Genomic DNA, 21,329 nt, shown 5'->3' on the forward strand with positions numbered 1-21,329 from the left:
TATGAGTTCCCAGAGAGGGAAGTCACACCCCTGAAAAGGGATGGGAACCGTTTTATAATAGTTAAGAGGATATTACTTTGTTTTACCATCATAGACTCTTGTTCAGGTTCATATTTGAGGGAATAGGTGGACCTCTCATTATCTTGCTTAATAGTAAATTTTATGAAGTAAGTTGTTTTTCTTGAATCGGCCATTTGTGTAAGGTTCCATGAGTCATTAAGGGTTAGTTTTAGATGTCTGTGTAAGATGTGGATCTGGGTTGGTGAGAGGGCTCATTGGGTAAGAGCACTCAGTGGGTAAGAGCACTCACTGCCCTTGCAGAGGGCCCAGGGTCAGTTCCCAGCACCCACAGTTTAGCTCACAACCATCTGTAACGTCAATTCCAGCGAATCAGATGCTTTCCTTCTGGTCTCCATGGGTGCAGCATGCATGTGGTGCAGTTACATGCTGGCAAAACACTCATACATATTTAAAAAATGATTGGCGTGGTATCACACACCATTAATCCCAGCATTGGGGTGTCTGAGGCAGGAAGATCTCTGAGTTTGAGGCCAGCCTGGTCTACAGAGTGAGTTCCAGGACAGCCAGGGCTACACAGAGAAACCCTATCTCAAAAAACAAAACAAAGATAAAGATCAGGACAGATTGTTGAGTAGGAATTTTGCTTTTATTTTTGGCCTCTTTTCTTTACATTCCCAAGATAGCCGAGCAAGGTCAAGTCATTGACAAGAGATGAAGATCCCCCTTCTTCTGAGCTCCATAAAGCTAAGTGGGGGTATCACAGGGCCCTGGTTGGAGCTACTGGTTCAGTCACAGCAGGATTGTAGGATGGTAACACACAGAAGGCTCTGGAGCCCCCTCCCCCCTTTTTTTTTGAAAAGGGAAGGCTATCTCAAGAGGTAGAAGTCCAGATTGTGGTATCATTTGGAAATTAAGAGGTCTTCAGAGGTGAGAGACACCTATGGTGGTGGTTGATATCCTTGAAGACTACAGTCTGGAGCTTGATGGCCTGTACTCTGTAAAACAGTAATTGTACCAGAAGGTTAAGTAAGTGAGGGTCAAAAAAGAAAGGTGAGGTTAGGCTAGTGAGCAGGGCCAACCCCCATGCCTCTCAGTTAAGAGCCATCCTTTGGAGACTCTTTTTTTTTTTTTTTAAGATTTATTTATTTATTATGTATACAGTGTTCTGCCTGCATGTATGCCTGCAGGCCAGAAGAGGGCACCAGATCTCATTATAGATGGTTGTGAGCCACCATGTGGTTGCTGGGAATTGAACTCAGGACCATCTGGAAGAGTAACCAGCAGCCAGTGCTCTTAACCTCTGAGCCATCTCTCCAGTCCCCCTTCGGAGACTCTTAAATTTGATGTCTATAGTATCCTTTAACCTACAGCATGTACTATGCTGATTGATAGGTGTAGCTGCAGTATTCTCCCAGAGTCAGGTCAGTACCCCTTTGGGCCACCATACGTAGGTCAAAGACATGACAGTTACGGAGCATTACTGAAGCACCCCAGTCCTCAAAAACTGATGAGATGTAGCTTAAGCTTAAGCAGTGAGTCTAAGTCTACATCTCCTGGTATCTACTCCTGCTGTAATGCCCAGTCCTGGTAGGAGGGGTTTCAGATGGACAGTCTCCTAGGTCAAGACACAGGGAGGCTGAATAACTGTTAGGGGCAATGAAGGCAGGGACAGGTCCATTAAGCCTGAAGATAGACTTTAGTTCCACATAGAAGAATTATCTTGGGGAGTTTAAGAGCAAGGTGGTGTTGGATAGAAAGTAAATGGTTGGATGTTCCAGAAAAGGGGGAGGCTGAGGGATGGAAGAAATAGAAGGAGGCTGACTGTTTAAGGGGCAGTTGAAGCTGAGGTGTTGGGGGCTGAAGCCATTTTCCTAGTACAGGTAGATCTGTCAGGGGTCTGTTAGGATCTTGTGTTGGTGATCGGAGAGAGGAGAATTTGGAGGACTCTTTTAAGAGGAGGTTTGGTTTTGTCACAGGTATGTTAGGACAAGCAGTTAGTCAGGCTTGACTGAGTTGTGAGCTTTTCTAGAGTTTTTATCAGGCAGACCAAAGAGTAAACACCTCTGAGACCTATACATTGTCTTGGAGTTGGGGGTGTGATAGGTACACTTTTTATGTCTCTAATAGAAGGGTAAAGTTGTGTGATTAAAGAATGCCTATGTGCGGGCAGTGGTGGCACATGCCTTTAATCCCAGCAGAGGCAGGGAGGAGTCAGAGGCAGGCAGATCTCTAAGTTCAAGGATAGCCAGGGCTACACAGAGAAACCCTGTCTCAAAAAACAAAACAAAACAAAAAACAAAAGAATGTCCTCGGGTGGAACCCCTTGTGGCTTCAATTCAAATGAGCCTGGTTTAATAGGCCAGCATTTGACAAGACTATACACTAAATTGGTGAGTGAGGAGATGCAAAGAAATAGATTTATGTGTACATTTGACTATGAGAGTGTTGAAGAGGTGTGCTAAGCCCACAGAGTTCTATTGGAAATGTGTATGGAGGGAAATTATTAATTGGGTCCATTTAAATAGTGACTGGGTAGGAAGTGCACGCCAGGTAGGAGTTAAGGGTAAGCAGAGGCAGAGGTCGTCCATCAGGGCCTGGTTGTGTCACTTGAGGTTATGGCCTTTTGGGGAAGATGAGAAAGCAGGAGGGGCTGAGACCAGGAGTAGCAGAATAACCCAAGTCAGAAGGTTAAAATGACCCTGTTAGGTGATTTCAGGAAGACAGGTAGAGTGTGACAGTGGCCATCAGGAAGATGAGACCAAATCCTAGGCCAAGTATAGGGGCCCCGTGCTGTTGGAGTGAGGGATGTGAGATCTCTGTTTAATTATTATTTAAATTTTATGTGTATGGGTGTTTTGCCGGCATGTATGTCTGTGCATCATGTGCATGCTTGGTGCCCTGAGTGTCCAGAAGAGGGCACCAGATCCCCTGAGACAGGAGTAATAAATAGTTACGAGCCACCATGTGGGTGCTGGGACTCGAATCCAGGTCCTCTGGAAGAGCAGCCAGTGCTCTAACTGCTGAGCCATCTCCAACTTGAGCGGTGAATTTTTTTTTTTTTTTTTTTTTTGTTATTGTGTTTGTTTTGAGACAGGGTCTCTAAATAGCCGTGGCTGTCCTGGAACTCGCTCTATAAACAGGGTGGTCTTGAATTTACAGAGATCTGCCTGCCTCTATCTCCTGAGTACCAGGCTTAAAGGGGTGCACCACCACACCTAGCTTCACACCTGGGTGTGAGATCTTAAAAGTACAGTTGGGAGGAAAAGTGGGCTGAGGAGGGTCTGAAGTGTGACCTTAGAGAGCTTCTAAGAGTTAAATGAAGGGGACTGGAGATGGCTCTGTGGTTAAGAGCAATGGCTGCTCTTGTGGAGGACCCAGGTTTGGATCCCAGCACCCACACGGCAGCTTACAAACATCTATGACTCTAGTTCCAGGGGATCTGATGCCTCTGCTGACCCCTGTGGGCTCCTGTAAGCATATGGTGCACAAACATACACTAGGGAACACATGCACATAAAATTAAATAGCTATATATATAATATAAAAAAATAAGCCGGGTGGTGGTGGCACACGCCTTTAATCCCAGCACTCGGGAGGCAGAGGCAGGTGGATCTCTGTGGGTTCGAGGCCAGCCTGGACTACAGAGTGAGTTCCAGGAAAGGCGCAAAGCTACATAGAGAAACCCTGTCTCGAAAAAATTAAAAAAATAAAATAAATAAATAAATAAAATAAAAAGACTTAGGTTAACCATTTCAGCCTTTTCAGGTGATAGAGGGCTGCCAAACAGCATGGAGATCATACCTATTTTTGAGACTTTCATTTACTCCTTAATTTTGAAAATGGAAGCTGAACATTATCATACTCTAGGCAGAGGTGGGGGGGTGGGGCAAAGCAAGGATGTGTTCAAGAGAAGGATGGTGGCCTGTGAGGCTCTCCCTTGCTCTGCTTTACAGGAGTTTGCTTCTTCCATTGGGTGAAGGTCCCTGTCTACTAGAACTATTATATCTGTGACCATCATGCTAGGGGGAAGGTGGGTGAGGTTTATTTGGATTTCCTGAGAATGTGGGAGAGTGGGATTGGGGATTAAGATTGGAGTGAAAGGCTGTTGATCGGCTTGCTTGTTATCCTAAGAACTGTCAGAGTGGGCCTGGCAATGAATAATGGCCACCTCAGTTAGAAGCCCGGTGGCTTCTGGTAGGGCCAAGATCTCCAGACATGTCTGATCAGGGCATCATGGCGGTGCAGAGACCCCGTTCTTTCCAGATGGCTGCACAGACATGCATTACATGAAAAAAATCACATTTCTGCCCTTGGTGAAGACAAGTAGTTCTATCTTTGAGCTTATCACCCAGAAAAGGCCCAGATTCTATGACCTCTGTGAAGTTATGTCCTGCCACTGGAAAACTGCCAACGTCTATGAGCCAGGTAGTCTAGGGTGGGAGTGTTGTAAAGGGGTTTAAGGTAAATCTGGAGGGAAGTTTTGTAGTAAGTTCTGGAGTGTGTGCAAGAGTGTGAGATTTGTTGACTCTCCTGAGATCCAGTAGAAGGCTCTTGAATTGACATTGTCAAGGACCTGATGGAGCATATAAGCTGTCATACTCTGTTCCAGGGTTAATTTGGAGGCCTTTCCAGCCAGAAGGATAACAGCGGTCCCATGCCTCTGGGTCTAATGACTTGAAAGAGTAAACGGCTGGACTCTCAGAGGGCCCCAGGATTTGAGTTCAGAATTCCTGGGAATTCTGTTCTTTCTTATTCATGTATATACAGAGAAAAGGGCTCGATGAGGCAGAAAAAGTTAATCCTGCTACAGAAGTTCTGTAGGATGTTAAGGAATAGGAAGAAGGAGCTTGTAAAATTGTATCATAGAACCCAGAAAGGCAAAAGGAAGAATCTTGGCTGCTCATGGGAGTGATTGCCTGCCTTAGGGGGGCCAGGGTCTTTGTCATTGTCACAAGGTCCCATCTAGTGGGCTTCAGGCAAGGTGAGTTGGGGGGTTGATCCTCTTACCGATAGACTTTGTTGTGTGGCTGGAGAACCCCTGAGCAGGGAATGAAGTGGAGGGGAGAGAAGGGAGAGATGCTGGAGCACAGCTTCTCTCCTGGCCTCCTAAGCTCTTCAAGGATACAGATGCAGACTGGGCAGCTGGGATCTCTCTAGAAGGCACTGTGTCTGCCCAGATGATGGCATTTCACTCTCTGTAGCTGCCATGGGACTCCATGGCCCTTTTTTTAGAAATGTAGGTCATCAGGCCAAGGGAACAGCATACCTGAGCAGGGGAATCGCTATGGCTCCTGTGCCTCCACGTGGCCCTCTCAATCCCTCTGTCCTGCAGCTTCTATTCCAAGGACAGTGAAGGCAGCTGGTTCCGCTCCCTCTTTGTTCACAAGGTGGATCCTCGGAAGGATGCCCACTCCACGCTGCTGTCTAAGAAGGAGACTAGTAATCTCTACAAGATCCAATGTGAGTAGCTGCTAAACTGGCTAGCTGCACCTCAGGCTTTCTTTGTGGGTGGATTTGGGGTAAAGAGCTATGATATTGGAGATGATAGAATCCTCATTCTCAGCAAGGCCCCATGCTGTCCTGGGAGCCATGGCCCTATTTGGGGCCTGCTCATTCTGATCCCCCAACCTCCTCCCCCACACACACACATACAAGCATGTGTGAGTATTGCATGCACTTCATTTCCTGCTCTCTGTCATATGTTGCAGTTCACAATGTGAAGCCCGAATATCTGGATGCCTACAACAGTCTGACGTGAGTGTTCTCCATCTACTGTTCCCATCCACTGTGGGAGGTAGGGAGTAGGGCCCTCCTTCTCAAGAAACTCTTAAAACCCTCTGCCTCGAAGCTCATGTTTTAGTAAAAGGGGGACCTGTAGGGCCCTGGCCCCCGTTTTGGGTAACTGTTGCCTTGCTTGCTGACCTTGACCGTGATATCCTCCCTATGCTAATTCCCTGCCGGGTTCCACCCTCCTGAATGTTTAAGGGAAGTTCCTTGTATGTGTATCCTGCATAATGGGTGTTAACAGCTTAGATGCAAGATTGTAAAACATCTGTAGCGAACTTCTGCCCTCCGGGGTTCTCCCATTGTGCTGTAAGCCTGTATTTAAGACCTCCTCCCTCCTTCAATAAACGATATTGGGGGGGGGATTTATACTCTATCAAGCTGATAATAGAAAAATAAATAAAAAAATAAAAATAAAAACGCTCTGCCTCATTCTGTCCAAATCAAAGGGTGTGGATTCTAGAGCCCCACCTATGCTTCTTAGAGAGGAGACAAGCTTAGCCCTGGGGCCCCGAGTTGGAACCTTTATCTCAGGGCCCTTGGTGGTCAGTGCAAGCCCTGCTCCTTCCTGTGCCCTTCCCACAGGGAGGCTGTGCTGCCCAAGCTGCACCTGGATGAGGACTACCCCTGCTCGCTTGTGGGCAACTGGAACACGTGGTATGGGGAGCAGGACCAGGCAGGTGAGCTTCCCTTGTCCCCGGTGCCACAGTTATCACCCAGCCCAGGTCTCCATCAGCTCTCCTATCCGACTGCCCTCCTCTCTCTCCGCAGCATCTCTCAGGGTATAAGGAAGTCTGTTTCTTTCATACCTCATCGTCCCACCCAAACACCTGTTGTGGCTCCTCAGTGCCCTCAGGCAGCCCATGAGGCCTGTGAGTCCTTACTTGCCCAGCCCACAGCCTTCCTTTGCTACCTCTGTTCACTGTGCTGCTCTGCCTATGAGTCATCGGTTCCCCAGGTAGAACTGCTCTACTCTCTGGTTATAGGTGGCCATCCTGAGGTGTTTGTTCTCCCTTGCCTAGTTTACTTGGTTTGGTTTACCTGTCTTTTATCTTGTTTGAGATAGGGGACTTACTGTGTAGACCAGGCTGGCCTCTAAGACGTACTTTCCCTCTTCTTCCCTTGTCCGTTTACTTTGTTCCTCTATGACAAAATTCTATCTATATAGTTTCAACTCCATCCTGAATCTTAGTTCCTCTTTGTACCTATGTTTTCTGTCCCCTCATAGCCCTGGTAATAACTAAGCCCTTATGCTTTTGGCCTCATCTTCATCCTCTGTTCCTTCATCCTCCATCTATCCTTCCTGGCTCCTTACTCCTGGCCCTAATAAACTCTATAAGAAACTGCCTTACCCTCTACAGAAGCTCTGCCGTCTTCTCTCTGTCCAGGCCACTCTGTCTACCATCTACAGAGAGACTGCCTTGTTCTTTCTCTCCCTGCCACGCAATTCTGTCCACCAGGAATTCTGCCTCACTCTTTACTCCACCTGGATATGCAAAAACCTCTTCTGTCCTCAGTCCATTGCTCTGGAAAGCCACTAGGCTGAAGGCATGGGATAGTCTGAGCTTTATCTGCACAAGAAACAAAGCTATGCATCTAGGAGCCAGGTTGCCTCCAAAAGGACTTTTACCTTAGTTCAGGGGCTTCAGGCACCTAGCAGGTGGTCTGGTAGCTAGTCTGTTCCTTGCTTGTCCTTCAATGCTTTGTTTGGAGCTGGCCCTATCTTTGGATGTAGCTAAAAGGGGATATTTGCAAAATAGGCAATTCAAAGCCAATTCAAATGGTAAAAAGGGAGCAGGGAGGCAGAAAGCCCTGCCTACATGACCTTATCCAAGTACTGGCTGTAGTAGGATGCTCACACATACATGTTCTATGGGAATTATGAGCACAAGAAATTCATAACGAGGAGCAGCTGAATATTAAAACTGAATAACACCAAATATTCCATGATAAATGGCTTCCCACTAGAAAAATGCCTTGAAATTTCTAGGTATAGCTTTAATACACAGCTGAATCTCTATAATATATTCTTGTGGCCCTCAAGATCTCCCTGCTTCAGCCTCCTGAGTGCTGAAATGCTTTGATTGTCTTTTCCTTTTTTTTTCCTTCTTCAAGACAGGGTCCTGGTGTCCTGGAACTCACTATGTAGACCAGGCTGACCTTGAACTCACAGAGATCCACCTGCCTCTGCCTCCCGAGTGCTGGGATTAAAGGTGTGCGCCACCACTCTTGGCTTGTTTGCTTGTCTTTTTTTTTTTTTTAAGATTTATTATGTATATATGTATTTTGCCTGCAGGTACTCCTGCAGGCCAGAAGAGGGCACCAGAACTCATTATGGATGGTTGTGAGCCACCATGTGGTTGCTGGGGATTGAACTAAGGACCTCTGGAAGACCAGTCAGTGCTCTTAACCACTGAACCATCTCTCCAGCCCCTGTTTGCTTGTCTTTTAAAGTTATTTTCAAATTAATTTACTTTGTGTGTGTGTGTCTGTCTTTCTGTCTGTACATACAGGTGTGCATGTGCTGTGGCGTGTCTGTGGAGGTTAGTGGACAGTGGTTCTTGTCTTCACCGTGTTGAGGTGGGGTCCCCTTTGTTTCTGGTGCTGCACTGTGCACTCCAGGCTAGATTACAGATGTGGGCTTCCGTTCCTGGCTTTTTCACTTGGGCTCCAGGGATCAAGCTCCAGTTGTCTGGCTTGTGTAGCAAGAGCTTTTACTTGCCAAGCCATCTTACCAGCTCTTGCCTGTCTTACGGTTTTATATTTTGGTGTAGACATGGCATCCTTCTGAAAAATGATTCTTTGCATTTTTTTTTTTTTTTTTTTTTTTTTTTTTTTTGGTTTTTTCAAGACAGGGTTTCTCTGTGTAGCTTTGCGCCTTTCCTGGAACTCACTTGGTAGCCCAGGCTGGCCTCGAACTCACAGAGATCCCCCTGGCTCTGCCTCCCGAGTGCTGGGATTAAAGGCGTGCGCCACCACCGCCCGGCGATTCTTTGCATTTTTGCTGGGTCAGGCACTGTCCTTGGTGGGTCAGGCATTGTCCCTGGCTCTCACCTCCACTACTTGCCTCTTCATTTCCTGACGATGCATCCCTGTAGCTGCCAACATACTTGTGTACCGTCTCCTATAGGTAGTAAGTTTTGGGGGTCAGGGCTTTATCTCTTTGCAATACTTAATACTCAATATAAATATTTCCTCTCTTTAAAAAATTCATGCTGGGGAGTGGGGTGGTGCTAGAGAGATGGGTCAGTGGTTAAGAGCACTGGCTGTTCTTCCAGAGGTCTCACAGGTTCCATTTCCAGCGTACACCTGGTGGCTGGCAACTATCTGTAACTTCAGTTCCAGGGGAACCCCACCCTTCTGCTGGCTTCCACAGGCACTGCATACATATGGTGCACAGACATAAGCCACATGTAAGCCAAACACCTACACCCATAAAATTAAAAAGTAAATAGTTCCTCAAAAAATTATTTTCAAAAAGTTTATGCTGGGGCCTGGAGAGGTAGCTCAGCAGTTAAGAGTACTTTCCGCACTTGCAGAGGACCTGAATTTAATTTCTGGCATCCAACCATCACACAAGCATCCACAATTCCAGCTCCAGAGAGTCCATATCTTCTTCTGACCTCCATGGGCACCAGGCACACACATGGTGCACATACATGCATTCGGGCAAAGCACTCATACACATAAACTTAATCCTGAAAAAAAAATTGTTTTAAAAGCTCATGCTGGCTGACTCCTGTAATCCTAGAATTCAGGAGACTGAAGCAGAAGGATTATTGTGAATTTGAGGACACACTGCTCTACAGAGTGAGCACCAGACCAGCCAGGTCTACAGAATGAGACTGTGTCTTGAAAAATTAAAACCAAACTTAACCAAAACCACCAGAAAATTCAGTTCCTCAGTCATCTTTGACACACCTTGAGTGTCCACTGATACATCTGCCTGGCTCGCGGCTGCCATTGGTAGAAAACACTTCCAGTATGGCAGAGTATCATTTTGCATGGTGCAGGTATAGAATATGGCACAGCCATTACAGACAACCCTCTCAGCTTCCCTTGCATAAACTCCCAACAGTGGGAGCTCATCACCCCATAAGCCAACCTGTCTCAAACCTGATGTGTGTGTTTAATAAAAGAAAACAATCTGTAAGCCTAGCATGGTGGTACACATTTGTAATGCCAGTACTTGAGTTCAGGGCCAGCTTGGTCTACATATCAAATTCAGGCCAGTGAGGCCTTCATAGAGACCCCGACTCAAGAAATAGAATTAGGAAACCTGTACAAAGAGAAAGACAGATATCCGTAATTACCTGGTCTGTGTTGGTGACAGACAATAACTGATAATCAAGAGACAAGCCATCTGCTGTCCGCTTAGCACTATGGTTTCCTTAATCTTTGATCAACTTGACTGGCAGTAGCAGAACTCCTTGGATTCTACTAAGAGTTTACTGATTGAGGGGCTGGAGAGGTGGTTCAGAGGTTAAGACCACGGTCTGCTCTTCCAGAGGACCTGGGTTCAGTTCCCAGCACCCATATGGTAACTCACAACTGTCTGTAACTCCAGTTCCAGGGGACCTCACACCCACATGCAGGCAAAACACCAATGTACATAGAACAAAAAGAAAGAAAGGAAGGAAGAAAGGAAGAAAGAAAGAAAGAAGCAGCAGCAGGTGGGTCAACATTTTAAAAAAAAGAGAAGCCGGGCGGTGGTGGCGCACGCCTTTAATCCCAGCACTCGGGAGGCAGAGCCAGGTGGATCTCTGTGAGTTCGAGGCCAGCCTGGGCTACCAAGTGAGTCCCAGGAAAGGCGCAAAGCTACACAGAGAAATCCTGTCTCGAAAAACCAAAAAAAAAAAAAAAAAAAAAAAAAAAAAAGAGAAAAAAGAGTTTACTGATTGAAGCCAGGCATGGTGGTGTACTGCCTTTAATCCCAGCACTCAGGAGACAGAGGCAGGCGGATCTCTATGAGTTCGAGGCCAGCCTGGTCTACAGAGGAAAGCTAGGGCTATTACACAGAGAAACCCTGTCTCAAAAAAGAAAAATAAAATACTGGTTGAGCCAGGCTTAGTGGCACATGCCTGTAATTCCAGTTCCTGGGAGGCTGAGGCAGGGGGATCGAGAGTTTGAGGCCAGTCTGGGCTGTTTAGCAATACCTTATCTAAAATAAAACCAAATCATGCTTGCAAACTGTGAAATGAATTTTGACCTTATAAAGCACATCCTACATGATGCACATGTTGAGATTTATCGCCTCTGTGGAGACATCTGAGGAGTAGACCATTAGCGTCAGGCTCCAGGGCAGGGCACAGGGATGTGCCTGCGAATAAACTCGTCAAAACCACTGCTCTGTCTTCTCTAGGGGCCACTGATGACTAGAGACTTCTTTCTTGGCCTCTTCACGCCTCCCTTTAAGTTGACCCCTTTCCCATAGGTCAGCATTCTTGGTTTGCCATGATAGGACAGACTGCCATCCATACAAAAGTTATGGTACTTCCCTCTGGAACAGGCCCTTTGAACTATAGGGTCAGACCGTTTGCAAATGGGAAAATCAAGGTGCCAAGAAAGTCTGATGAGGGATAGGCTACCGTGGGAAGTAACCGAACGTGTGCTTTCAAGTCACAGGTCAGTCGGTTACCCTCAGCTCTAGCGTGGCCCCCTCACCTCCTGGGGGCCTGCCTGTCTCTCTCTTCCCCTCCCTCTTTTCCTCTCGCTTCTTCGCTGCTGATTGACCTAGGCCTCGCATATGCTAAGTACATGTTCTCTCACGTTAGCTCATGCTTTGCTTACTGGGACTCAGGTTAGCTACCTAGGGCTGCCGTAAACTACTATGGACTCCAAAAACGGAAGTGCATCCTTCAACTTTGGAAGCCAGAGGCAGAAATTAAGGTACTAGCTTGGTCTGGGCTTCCTCTGAGGCTCAGGGAGGGTCCTTCCTGCCTCTTGCAACTTCTGGCTGTTAGGAACCCCTGGCATTCTTTGGCATGTGGGCACATCAGTCTGAACTCTGATTCCCTTTGTGTGCATCTCTCCTCTGATAAGGGCACCAGACTGGACTGAAGGTCTATCCAGTATATAGGCTTAACTCAGTTATCTACAGAGACCCTGTTTCCATACAAGGTCATATAGCGTGGTTCTGGCAGGGCATGGATTTTGGAGGGGCTACTATTGAAGCCAGCAGAGAATATGGTTGGGGGAAAATCTAATGGTACAAAGAGTTCTCAGTGAGAATGAGGCTGGCCTCTCATTGGAGGACCAAGGGGTCTCTATAATCATAGTCTTGAGTATCCACTAGGAGATCATGTGTACATTGGCATCCCTGTATGTATCCTCCTGCCCCTAACCACATGCTGGAGTACCCCAGTATCCCAGCCCTTAGTTTGTTTTTCCTTCTTTCCTCTCCTCTTTTTTTTTTTTTTTTTTTTTAAGACAGGGTCTTCCACAGCTCAGACTGGCCTTAAACCTTCTGATCCTCCTGTCTCCACACAAATGTGTGTCACCAGCCCAGTTTTATGTATTGTTGGGTATTTGAACTCAGGGCTTTGTGCAGGCTACCAGCTGAGCTACATTCCCAGTCTGCTTCCTTCCTTCATAAGGTAGGGTCTCCCTCTGTTACCCAGACATTAGCTCAAGGCATCATCCTGAATCAGCTTCCCAAGTGGCTGGAACTACATGTCCCTGTCTCCATACATAGCTGCAGGTTTTACTTATTTATTTTTCTTACAGTCACCACCTTGGACACTTTTGTAATCGTTGTTTGGTTGGTTGGTTTTTGCAGTGCTAGATGTGGAACTTGGGGTCTCCTGCTGTTAGACAAATGCTCTACCAGTGAGCTACAGCATCGGCCCTCTTGGAGTGTTCCCTTAATCCCTGTGTCTGCGGGTGTCCCTAGGGTGGAAGACACTCAGATCATCTTTTGTTTGGTTTTGTTTGTGATGCTACAGATGAAACCCAGGTCCTTCTGCATGCCAAGCACATGTTTTATCAGTAGCTACTCCCATCCTCATCTGATCCTCTTGTTGCTGCGATTTTAGGAATTTGGAGTTTTGTGGATGAGGACATTGAGTCCTTGGGCGGTCAAAGGCTACCAAGCAGAGCAGAGCTAGTGGTCTCCTGGGCTTGTACTGGGCTTGCATCTAACGTCATCCCTCTACCTCGTGCTACTCCTTACCGAGACAAGGGGACTAGGAGAGCCCCCACTCTATTGCCACATACACAGTCCAGCCTTGGTGGTGGTTGGTCAGGCAGACTCCCGGTAGCTCCTTGACCTGTATCCCTATCCCCAACAGTGCACCTATGGAGGTTCTCAGGTGGCTATCCAGCCCTCATGGACTGCATGAACAAGCTAAAAAACAACAAGGTATCCCAGCATCCTGTGTGCATGTTGCTTCCAGCCCAGCCCTGTGTGGAGGGGAGTGTGGGAGATTCCTCTGCCCCCGACAGAGCACACTGACAGGGTAGCATAAAGCTCCTGGCATTGTGCCAACAATGCTCTGCCTTCAGGAGTACCTGGAGTTCCGGAAGGAACGGAGCAAGATGCTGCTGTCCAGGAGAAACCAGTTGCTTCTGGAGTTCAGCTTCTGGAACGAGCCACAGCCCAGAGCTGGCCCCCACATCTATGAGCTGAGGACATACAAGCTCAAGGTACTTGGCCCCCAGCAGAGCCCTCTTGCCTTCAGTCTGCCTGCTGTTGTGTTGCTTTGCAAGAGCTCCGGTTAGGAGCATCTGATGCTCCTCCCTCCTTGTATGCTCAGAGCAGAGGGGTGTGCACTCCTGCACACCGCTGCACACCAGGTGTGAGTCAGGGCCCATGAGTGCGGCCCCTGACTCTGGGGAAGGCTAGTTTCCCATCCCTTATGATGTATAGTTATCCCTGCCCTTATGATGTTGGGCGTCCAAGGTGGTGCTCACTTCCTCCTCCCTCTGGATCTCTTCCAGCCAGGAACCATGATTGAGTGGGGAAACAACTGGTAAGTGGTGGCACTCGGTTGGGTCCCTGCTGTCCTGCCCCATCAGGTTCCCTGTGGGCTTCCTCAGGGTGTGTTATGGGGAACCCAGCATGCTCTGCTCCTCACAGATCTCAGACAAGGATCCATCTGAACAGTGCCAGTTCTGTAGAGGAAAGTGCTGCCAACCAGCCAGCAGCTAGCTACACCTCCAGAATCCGTTCCCCCGGCCCCACTTCGACCCCACCCATCAAATGCGGCCAGAGAATCAGCCTGGGACACCCTGGGGGACCATTGCCTGGGCCTCTGTCTCATGTTCTCTGCTCTCTCCAGGGCTCGAGCCATCAAGTACCGTCAAGAGAACCAGGAGGCAGTGGGAGGCTTCTTTTCACAAATAGGAGAGCTCTACGTGGTACACCACCTATGGGGTAGGTTGGAGACACTCCCTGTTTGTCCCATCACCTCACAAAACGTGGATGCATCTGTGTTCCTATTGCTCTCACATCCTAGCAGAGGGAGATGCACCCTCAGACACACTAGCAAAAAGGACTCAATTTCACATGACAGATGCTGTGGGAGACCAGGCAGGGGAAGACAGCAGAAAGAAGCAAGGGACCTTAGTGGCTTGGATAGACAAGGTCCCTCTGAAGGGTAAAATACAAGTCCTGAGCTGAAGGATGAGGAAGCCAGCTAGGGATTGCTGGAGGCAGTCACGAGCAGACAGAACAGCATGTGAGGAGGCCTTCGATGAGTGGAAAGGAGGTGGGCATGGAGGGAATGGGAAGAGTGTGGTAGACAGGATGGATGGATGGAGGAGGCCAGCCATCAGATCAGGCTGGGCCTCGAAGGCCGTGGGAATGAGCTGGGGTTTATCATGGATGTGGTAGGAGGAGGCAGCAGCAGCATATCAGTCTGTGCCTGGTAGGGAAGCAAGGTTGGAAACTGGGCTTGGGAAGATGCTTACATTAGGGCAGGCAAGTGGGCATGGGCTGGCTTCAGGTAGTGGCAGTGGTGTGCTCAGACAGATTCATTGGTCTAAACATCGAATTGATGGGACTGAGAATGAATTGCTGCAGGAGAAAAGAGAGGGTAAGGAGAGCATTCGGACTCTTCCCTAAGCGGCTGTGTGTCCTGTCCTTAGAGAAGGAGGTCTAGGGGAGGAGCTAAGTCATGGGGTTGGAGTGTGATTGTGGCCTCAAGGAGGGAGGGTTAGCATGCCAGCGTTGGGCCAGTCAGCACTGGCCACCAAGCCTGACAACCTGAGTTTGACCCCAGGACCCCATGGCCAGAGTGATCTGAGTCCTGCACATTACCTTCTGACCTCCACATTCTCTTCACCCTGAATAAATAAATGCAATAAACATTGTAAGATACAGATGCTCCCCACTAGAAATGTCACATGGGTACCACATAAGGAGTCCACAGGAGAGTTTGAGACTGGAAATATATATGCTTCAAAACCCTTAATCCCTACCACAGGGCCTTTGTACACGTGTGCGCCACCGCTGCCCAGTGGAAATTATTCATTTTAATATGTGTGACTGAATGTTATTGACAGCAGTGTTTGCTGACAGTCTAAGGAGGCATCTGGGGACGAAGAGATAGTAGAGCAGGGTTTGGGCAATGGAAGGGTCTTTATGCCGAGGAAGGGATCCGATTCTCTGAGGAATGAGCCTGTGCCTTTCTCATAGCCTACAAAGATCTGCAGTCTCGGGAGGAGACTCGAAATGCAGCCTGGAGGAAGAGGGGCTGGGATGAAAATGTCTACTATACAGGTGGGTGTCTCCTCTGCAGGTCACTGGTGCCTTTGCAAGTGGTCTGCTGGGAGACCTGAGGACGCAGGTCTCTGTAAGGCCAGCTAGCATCACTTGATTGCCTCTAGTGTGGGAACGCACTGTCTTGTTTGTTTGGTCCCCACCCCCATTTGAACTAGTGTCTTGCTGTACTGCCCAAGCTCATCCTGGTGGACCTTTCCCCTCAGTCTTCCAAGTTGCTGGGATTGCAGGCATGTACCGCTGTGTCCAAGTGGGAACTTAATTTGACATGCGTTAGTGGGGTTTTATCTTGTGATGCACATTCCATATGATACAATCCGTCCTGAGGCTTTAAGACTCCCACAGGCAGGTGATCCCTATGTGAGATGTGCCCCTGGGTCAGCTCTGCACCTTACAGAAGCTGCTGCTTCCTGTCTCTGCTGCAGGGAGGGCATTGAGAGTTTATGCATGGAATGTTTTGCCCTATCTACCATCAAAACACGCAGCAAATTTTTTGAGCAACTTTTTCTCAAAGTGTGGCCACTGCTAGAAACCCAGAGTCAGCAGATAATGACTGAGTCTTCACTCTGTGAAACTGTGGTGGGTGGGGTAGCGCAGGCCTATAAATAAATAAGATTCTGTCCCCGACCTTGAGGAGTTTACAGTTAATCTTCCACATGGCTACTTGGTGTGGGCAACAGTATGTCTGCTGAAGTAGGTGCATGAGCCTTGCTATGCCAACTGTGGTCCCAGCTGACAGTACTGGAATCCACTGGACACAATAGAAATGCCTAGTTAGCTTCTCCCAACCTTGTGGGAACTAGGCTTGTGGGGATTTGTCTATACAAGTTAAGCACAGAAAGCAAGAATCTAAACTCTGGGCTGGAGAGATGGCTCAGTGGCTAAGCTTACATACTGTTCTTAGAGAAGATCCAAGTTCATTAGAGAGGATCCAAGTTCAGTTCCCTGTACCCAGCTTGGGAGGCTCACAGCTGCCTGTAATTGCCACCCTAGCAGCTGTGACACTTTCTTCTGACCTCCATGGGCACTGTACTCATGTGCACACACCCACATGTAGACTTATAAATATTGTTAGAAAAATAGATAAAATCCTTAAAAAGAACTTACCTCCTGGGGACTTTCTCTTGACACCCCTAGCCCCATGGGCATGGCCTCCCTAGCTGAATGAGGGGCAGCCACACTGAATCAAACCTCAACCCTTAAGCTCTTACCTTGCCAGTGTAGACCATTGTAGTTCTTTTATTTTTGTTTGCTGTTTTTGATGCTGGGGATTGAATCCAAGACTTCACACATACTAATAAACATTCACCTCATCACAGAACCACACCTCTGGCCTTAGAATTATTTTTCTTCATATCTTCCTATGTTGTCCTTAATCTGTCCTTGCTTTTATATTATTAGGCTTAGTGTGTTTTGGTTGCTTTGGAAGCGAGGACAGAATCCAAGGGTTCCATATGCTAGGCAGGTGCACTGCCACCGAGCTGCCTCTCTAGCCCTCTGCTAGTTTCTTTTCACATACATAGAAAATGAATAAAAATGGTAAAATAGTCAGCTTATTACCACCGAAATCCTGTCTTATAAGCCGTTCTCCGCTGACAGCAGGGACTCCTTCCCATCACAGGTTTTGTGAGTTTTTGGTCAGGAACCAAGTGTGCTTGGTCTGTCTCAGGCACCCTGTAACCTCTGCTTCTCTCTCCATAGTCCCCTTGGTGCGACACATGGAGTCACGAATCATGATCCCTCTGAAGATCTCTCCTCTCCAGTGAGGCTGGCACTGTCTCCACCGCCTTCCCTTTCTCCTTTGGAGTAACCTGGAACAGAGGAGCTCCTAGGCCTGCTGGCATAGTTGTTTCTCAGCTCTGGAAGAATTCTGATGGGTTGTGTTCAGCTTGGAAAGGATGGTGTTTTCTGAGAACTTAGAGTTCTGTCTATACCTGTCCCTCCACTCTCCCAGGCCAGAAGTTTTTAATTTCCCAAATGAAGACTAGCAGCCTTTTATGCATTCACACATTTCCCTGAGACTCCTCATCTCCAGGCCACACGTCCCCAGCTAACACTGTGGACATGGCTTAGTTTCCTCCCAGGTGGCATGATAAGTAGTTAAGAGGTGGGGTGTGAAGAGGTATCAAACCAGGTATGGCCTCCAGGAAATCCCTGGTCTCTATTAAAAAAGCAAGTCTGAGCCTTAAAAACCTGGAACTGCCATAATCACTGAAGTCATCCAAGTCAGGAGGAGGCCCAGAATTCTACTCAGAAGGGCTGAGAAAGGATGGGAGGGAGAAGGATTTGGATACATGAGACAGACTTGAAGCAGGAACCCAGAAGAAGCTGGAACACAGGACTCAGCTTTTGGGTTTGAAACACAGAATTGGAAGATAGAACAGAGATGACAGGAGATCTTAGGGAGAGGACCCGAAGAGAGGCTTAGCCACTTTTTCCTGCATAATGCGGTTGAAACTTGAATATGTGTTCCAGCTCTTCTGCACTTCCTCCTTCCTACAAGCAAAAATACAGGCTGAGCCGGGCGGTGGTGGCGCATGCCTTTAATCCCAGCACTCGGGAGGCAGAGCCAGGCGGATCTCTGTGAGTTCGGGGCCAGTCTGGGCTACCAAGTGAGTTCCAGGAAAGGCGCAAAGCTACACAGAGAAACCCTGTCTCGAAAAACCAAAAAAAAAAAAAAAAAAAAAAAAAAATACAGGCTGAGACCTGTATTCCCGTCTTGAATTCCTTCTTCCCCACCTTGACATTCTGCCAGCCAGACCCTCATATTGCAGAACCACCAGGCCTGTGGAGTGGGTTCAGTGATTCTGGGGTCTCCTCAATGACCCCCATACCTCATGAACCCCTGCTTAGCATGGTTTTGCTACCATAGCAGGAAAATGTACTGGGATAGTTGATGGGACCAAATTAAATATTTACTGTAAGTTGTGGTGGTGTCTTCATCTGCAAGGACTCAGCCGTCTTCTAAGGCAGGGCAGTTTTCAGGGCGCCCTTGATCTCTTAGGGAAGACATCTTCATCCTCACCCCTGGGCAAGAGAAGGAGCTGTTTCTGCGGGACCAGGTATTCATACACGTTTCAAGCCCCAAACAAGCAGGATTTACTCCAGAAGTACCTGACGTTTTCTTTTTCTTTCTTTTTTTTTTTTTTTTTCCTTTGGATTTTTGAGACAGGGTTTCTCTGTGTAGTTTTGGTGCCTGTCCTGGAACTTGCTTTGTAGACCAGGCTGGCCTCGAACTCACAAAGATCCACCTGGATCTGCCTCCCGAGTGCTGGGCTTAAAAGGCGTGCACCACCACTGCCTGGCTCACCTGACGTTTTCAAATACTGCATTAGAATAGCGATTTTTGTCTTGGGGAAACAGTGATGCACTTATGTGAAGGGGGCACACATGTGATAGGGGATTATGTCCCTACTAATTTATTCCTGCCTTTGATGTATTGACTCTGATAGTGTTAAGTTAGCCAGGCGATAGGGGCGCACGCCTTTAATCCCAGCACTCAGGAGGCAGAGCCAGGTGGATCTTGGTGCGTTCGAGGCCAGCCTGGTCTACAGAGCGAGATCCAGGACAGGCACCAAAATTACACAGAGAAACCCTGTCTCAAAAAAGAAAGAAAAAGGAAAACAACAAGAAAAAAAATCCCAAAAGTCCAGTTAGAGCCGGACGGGCATGGTGACACATTCCAGTGCGGAGGGTGGATGTCGGTGAGTTAGAGATCAGCCTGATCTACACAGTGTTCACGGCCAGCCAGTGCAACATAAAGTCAGGAGGCAAATCCACTAGGGTCCAAACTAAGGCACAGCGACCCTCTTTTGCTTTCTTGAGCATACCACAAATTCAAGTGACTCGGCAGAGGGCCCACTGCTTTCGCGTTGGTGAAGGGGAACGGAGCACAAGCTCTTGGTCCTCATCGCAGCCGATTCCCAGTTTTCGATCAGAAAGGTTGCCCAGCCGCGTACACGCCCCTTCCTTGCTTCCCAAGCTGCATCTGGCCTTGGTGTCTCACTTCCGGCCAGTAGCTCTTTTTTTCCGCTTCTCTATGGTCGCGAGCCGGAAGTGGCTGCCGGGCTGGAAGGCGTGAGATCCATTGTGGTGAGCGGGGATAGGGTGATGCGGGGTGGGCTTGCTGGTGGCGCCGGGCGCGCGGGGGCTGAGGTGCGGTCCGCACCACGCGCATTCCCCGGGCTGGGGTCCTCACCTGCCGCCTTCCCCCAGGGCTCGTGGCTGTTTTCCTCTCCTGGGAACTAGCCGGAGCAGCATCCTTGTAGTCTCCGGACGGTGCTGATGGCAGGGGTAGTGATACCACCCTGCGTGTGGTCCTTTCGTGGGGGGTGGGGGGGAAACGCTCCCGTTGACGTTTGGGATTCCCCAGGTTTCCGGTGCCACCTTTGTGGCTTTTGTCAGATGAGCCCGCCACTTGATTAACTGTCACTCGCAGCCGCCCGAAGCCCTCTGAGACACGCGCGCTCCCTCCACTTAACGCGCCGCATAAGACTCCAAGGGGTCGTAGTGAAGAAAAAGTAGTGCGTTATATTGCGGGAGCATAAAGGCTGAGAGCGTGAAGTGTGGACGTTTGGAGTGGAGGGAGACTTGGCTTTTCTGATGTCCCCTCTGTTTCCTAGCTAGCTGGCCTGACTTCGTTTGTTTCATTAAATATCTTACTTATTTTTAAGAAAAAGAAAAAAAAATTTTTTTGAAGTTACACTGCAAAGGCTTGGGCAGTGAGGTACCACCTGCCCTGTTTTAATGAAGCTTTTAAATGCAGTCACTCTAGTCCATTCTGGCCGGGAGCTCCCCCTGTTGGCTTCACGTTCGCGAAGATCCTTCTGCCTCAGTCTCTCAAGTGTTGTGATTACTGATGTGTACCACTATGCCAGTCTCAGCCCATCCTCCCTCCGTTTTTTCCTTGGAGACAGGATTTTATTATGTAGTCCATGCTGACCTTTAACCCCTTATGTAGCAAAGAATGATCTTGAACTTCTCATCTTCCAGACGATACCTCCAAAGTATATTGTGAGCAAGCAATCAAAATTTTTCTTTGTGATTTTCATTTTTTGAGACCGTGTCTCAGTATGTAGACTAGGCTGTCCTCACAAAGATCCACCTGCCTCTGCTCCCCACCCCCGGAGTGCTGGGATTAAAGGTGTTCACCATTACACCTGGCCAGAATTTTTTTTTTTTTTTAATTGAAAAGGGATAGCACAGCATGGTCACTCACACGTATAATCTCAGCACTGGTGAGGCTGAGGCAGGAAGGTCTCCAAGTCGAATTCCGGAAAATCTTGTTGGTTTGTCTGTTTGAGACAGTCTCCATGTAGTTGGCTGCCCTGGCCTCAAACTCACAGAGATCTTCCTGTTTCTGCCTCTTGAGTGCTGAGATTAAAGGTATGCACCATCATGCCCAGCTTAATTCTGGAAAATCTGGTGTGTGTGTGTGTGTTTTCAAGAGAGGGTTTCTGTGTGTAATAGTCTTGGCTATCTTGGCATCTGTTCTGTAGACCAGGCTGGCCTCGAATTCACAGAGATCTGCTTGCCATTCCCTCCCAATTAAATCCCTGCTAGGATTAAAGGTGTGTGCCACCACTTCTTGGCAATTCTGGAAAATCTTAAAACTTTATTTATTTTTATTATGATGGTTGTGAGCTACCCAACGTAGGAACTGAACTGAGGTCCTCTGCAAAACAATACCTGCTCTTAACTGTTGAGCCATCTTTCCAACCCCTGACTCTGGGAAATCCTTTCTGACTTTTGAAGTGTTCCCTAATGAGCCTCTGAATTTCATTAGAATCCTGTTTTTAGTTCT

At 48.0% G+C, this 21,329-nt stretch overlaps 2 protein-coding genes across 4 annotated transcripts in view; both read left to right on the forward strand.

Annotated features, from left to right (window-relative positions):
- Positions 1-17,447, forward strand: part of Nipsnap1 (nipsnap homolog 1) — a 28,225-nt gene extending 10,778 nt beyond the window's left edge. Inside the window, exons 2-10 of the mRNA XM_052736384.1 lie at positions 5,354-5,481; positions 5,730-5,775; positions 6,391-6,485; positions 13,095-13,165; positions 13,309-13,449; positions 13,744-13,775; positions 14,085-14,179; positions 15,443-15,526; positions 17,228-17,447. Coding sequence (XP_052592344.1) covers positions 5,354-5,481; positions 5,730-5,775; positions 6,391-6,485; positions 13,095-13,165; positions 13,309-13,449; positions 13,744-13,775; positions 14,085-14,179; positions 15,443-15,526; positions 17,228-17,292 — 757 coding nt within the window. The 3' untranslated portion in view covers positions 17,293-17,447. The remainder of the gene's footprint in view (positions 1-5,353; positions 5,482-5,729; positions 5,776-6,390; positions 6,486-13,094; positions 13,166-13,308; positions 13,450-13,743; positions 13,776-14,084; positions 14,180-15,442; positions 15,527-17,227) is intronic.
- A 1,704-nt stretch (positions 17,448-19,151) lies between these two features.
- Thoc5 (THO complex subunit 5) overlaps positions 19,152-21,329 on the forward strand; it is a 37,197-nt gene continuing 35,019 nt past the window's right edge. For 2 of the 3 annotated variants that reach the window (XM_052736381.1, XM_052736383.1), the window contains exon 1: positions 19,152-19,618. The gene's annotated coding sequence lies outside the window, so the exon portion shown is untranslated. Of the gene's footprint in view, positions 19,619-19,852; positions 20,912-21,329 lie in introns of those variants that run through there. The other variant, XM_052736382.1, reaches the window with a different exon arrangement.

This window comes from Peromyscus californicus, unplaced genomic scaffold (genome assembly GCF_007827085.1).
Source record: "Peromyscus californicus insignis strain IS unplaced genomic scaffold, ASM782708v3 Scaffold_13__1_contigs__length_99412109, whole genome shotgun sequence".
Classification (NCBI taxonomy): domain Eukaryota; kingdom Metazoa; phylum Chordata; class Mammalia; order Rodentia; family Cricetidae; genus Peromyscus; species Peromyscus californicus.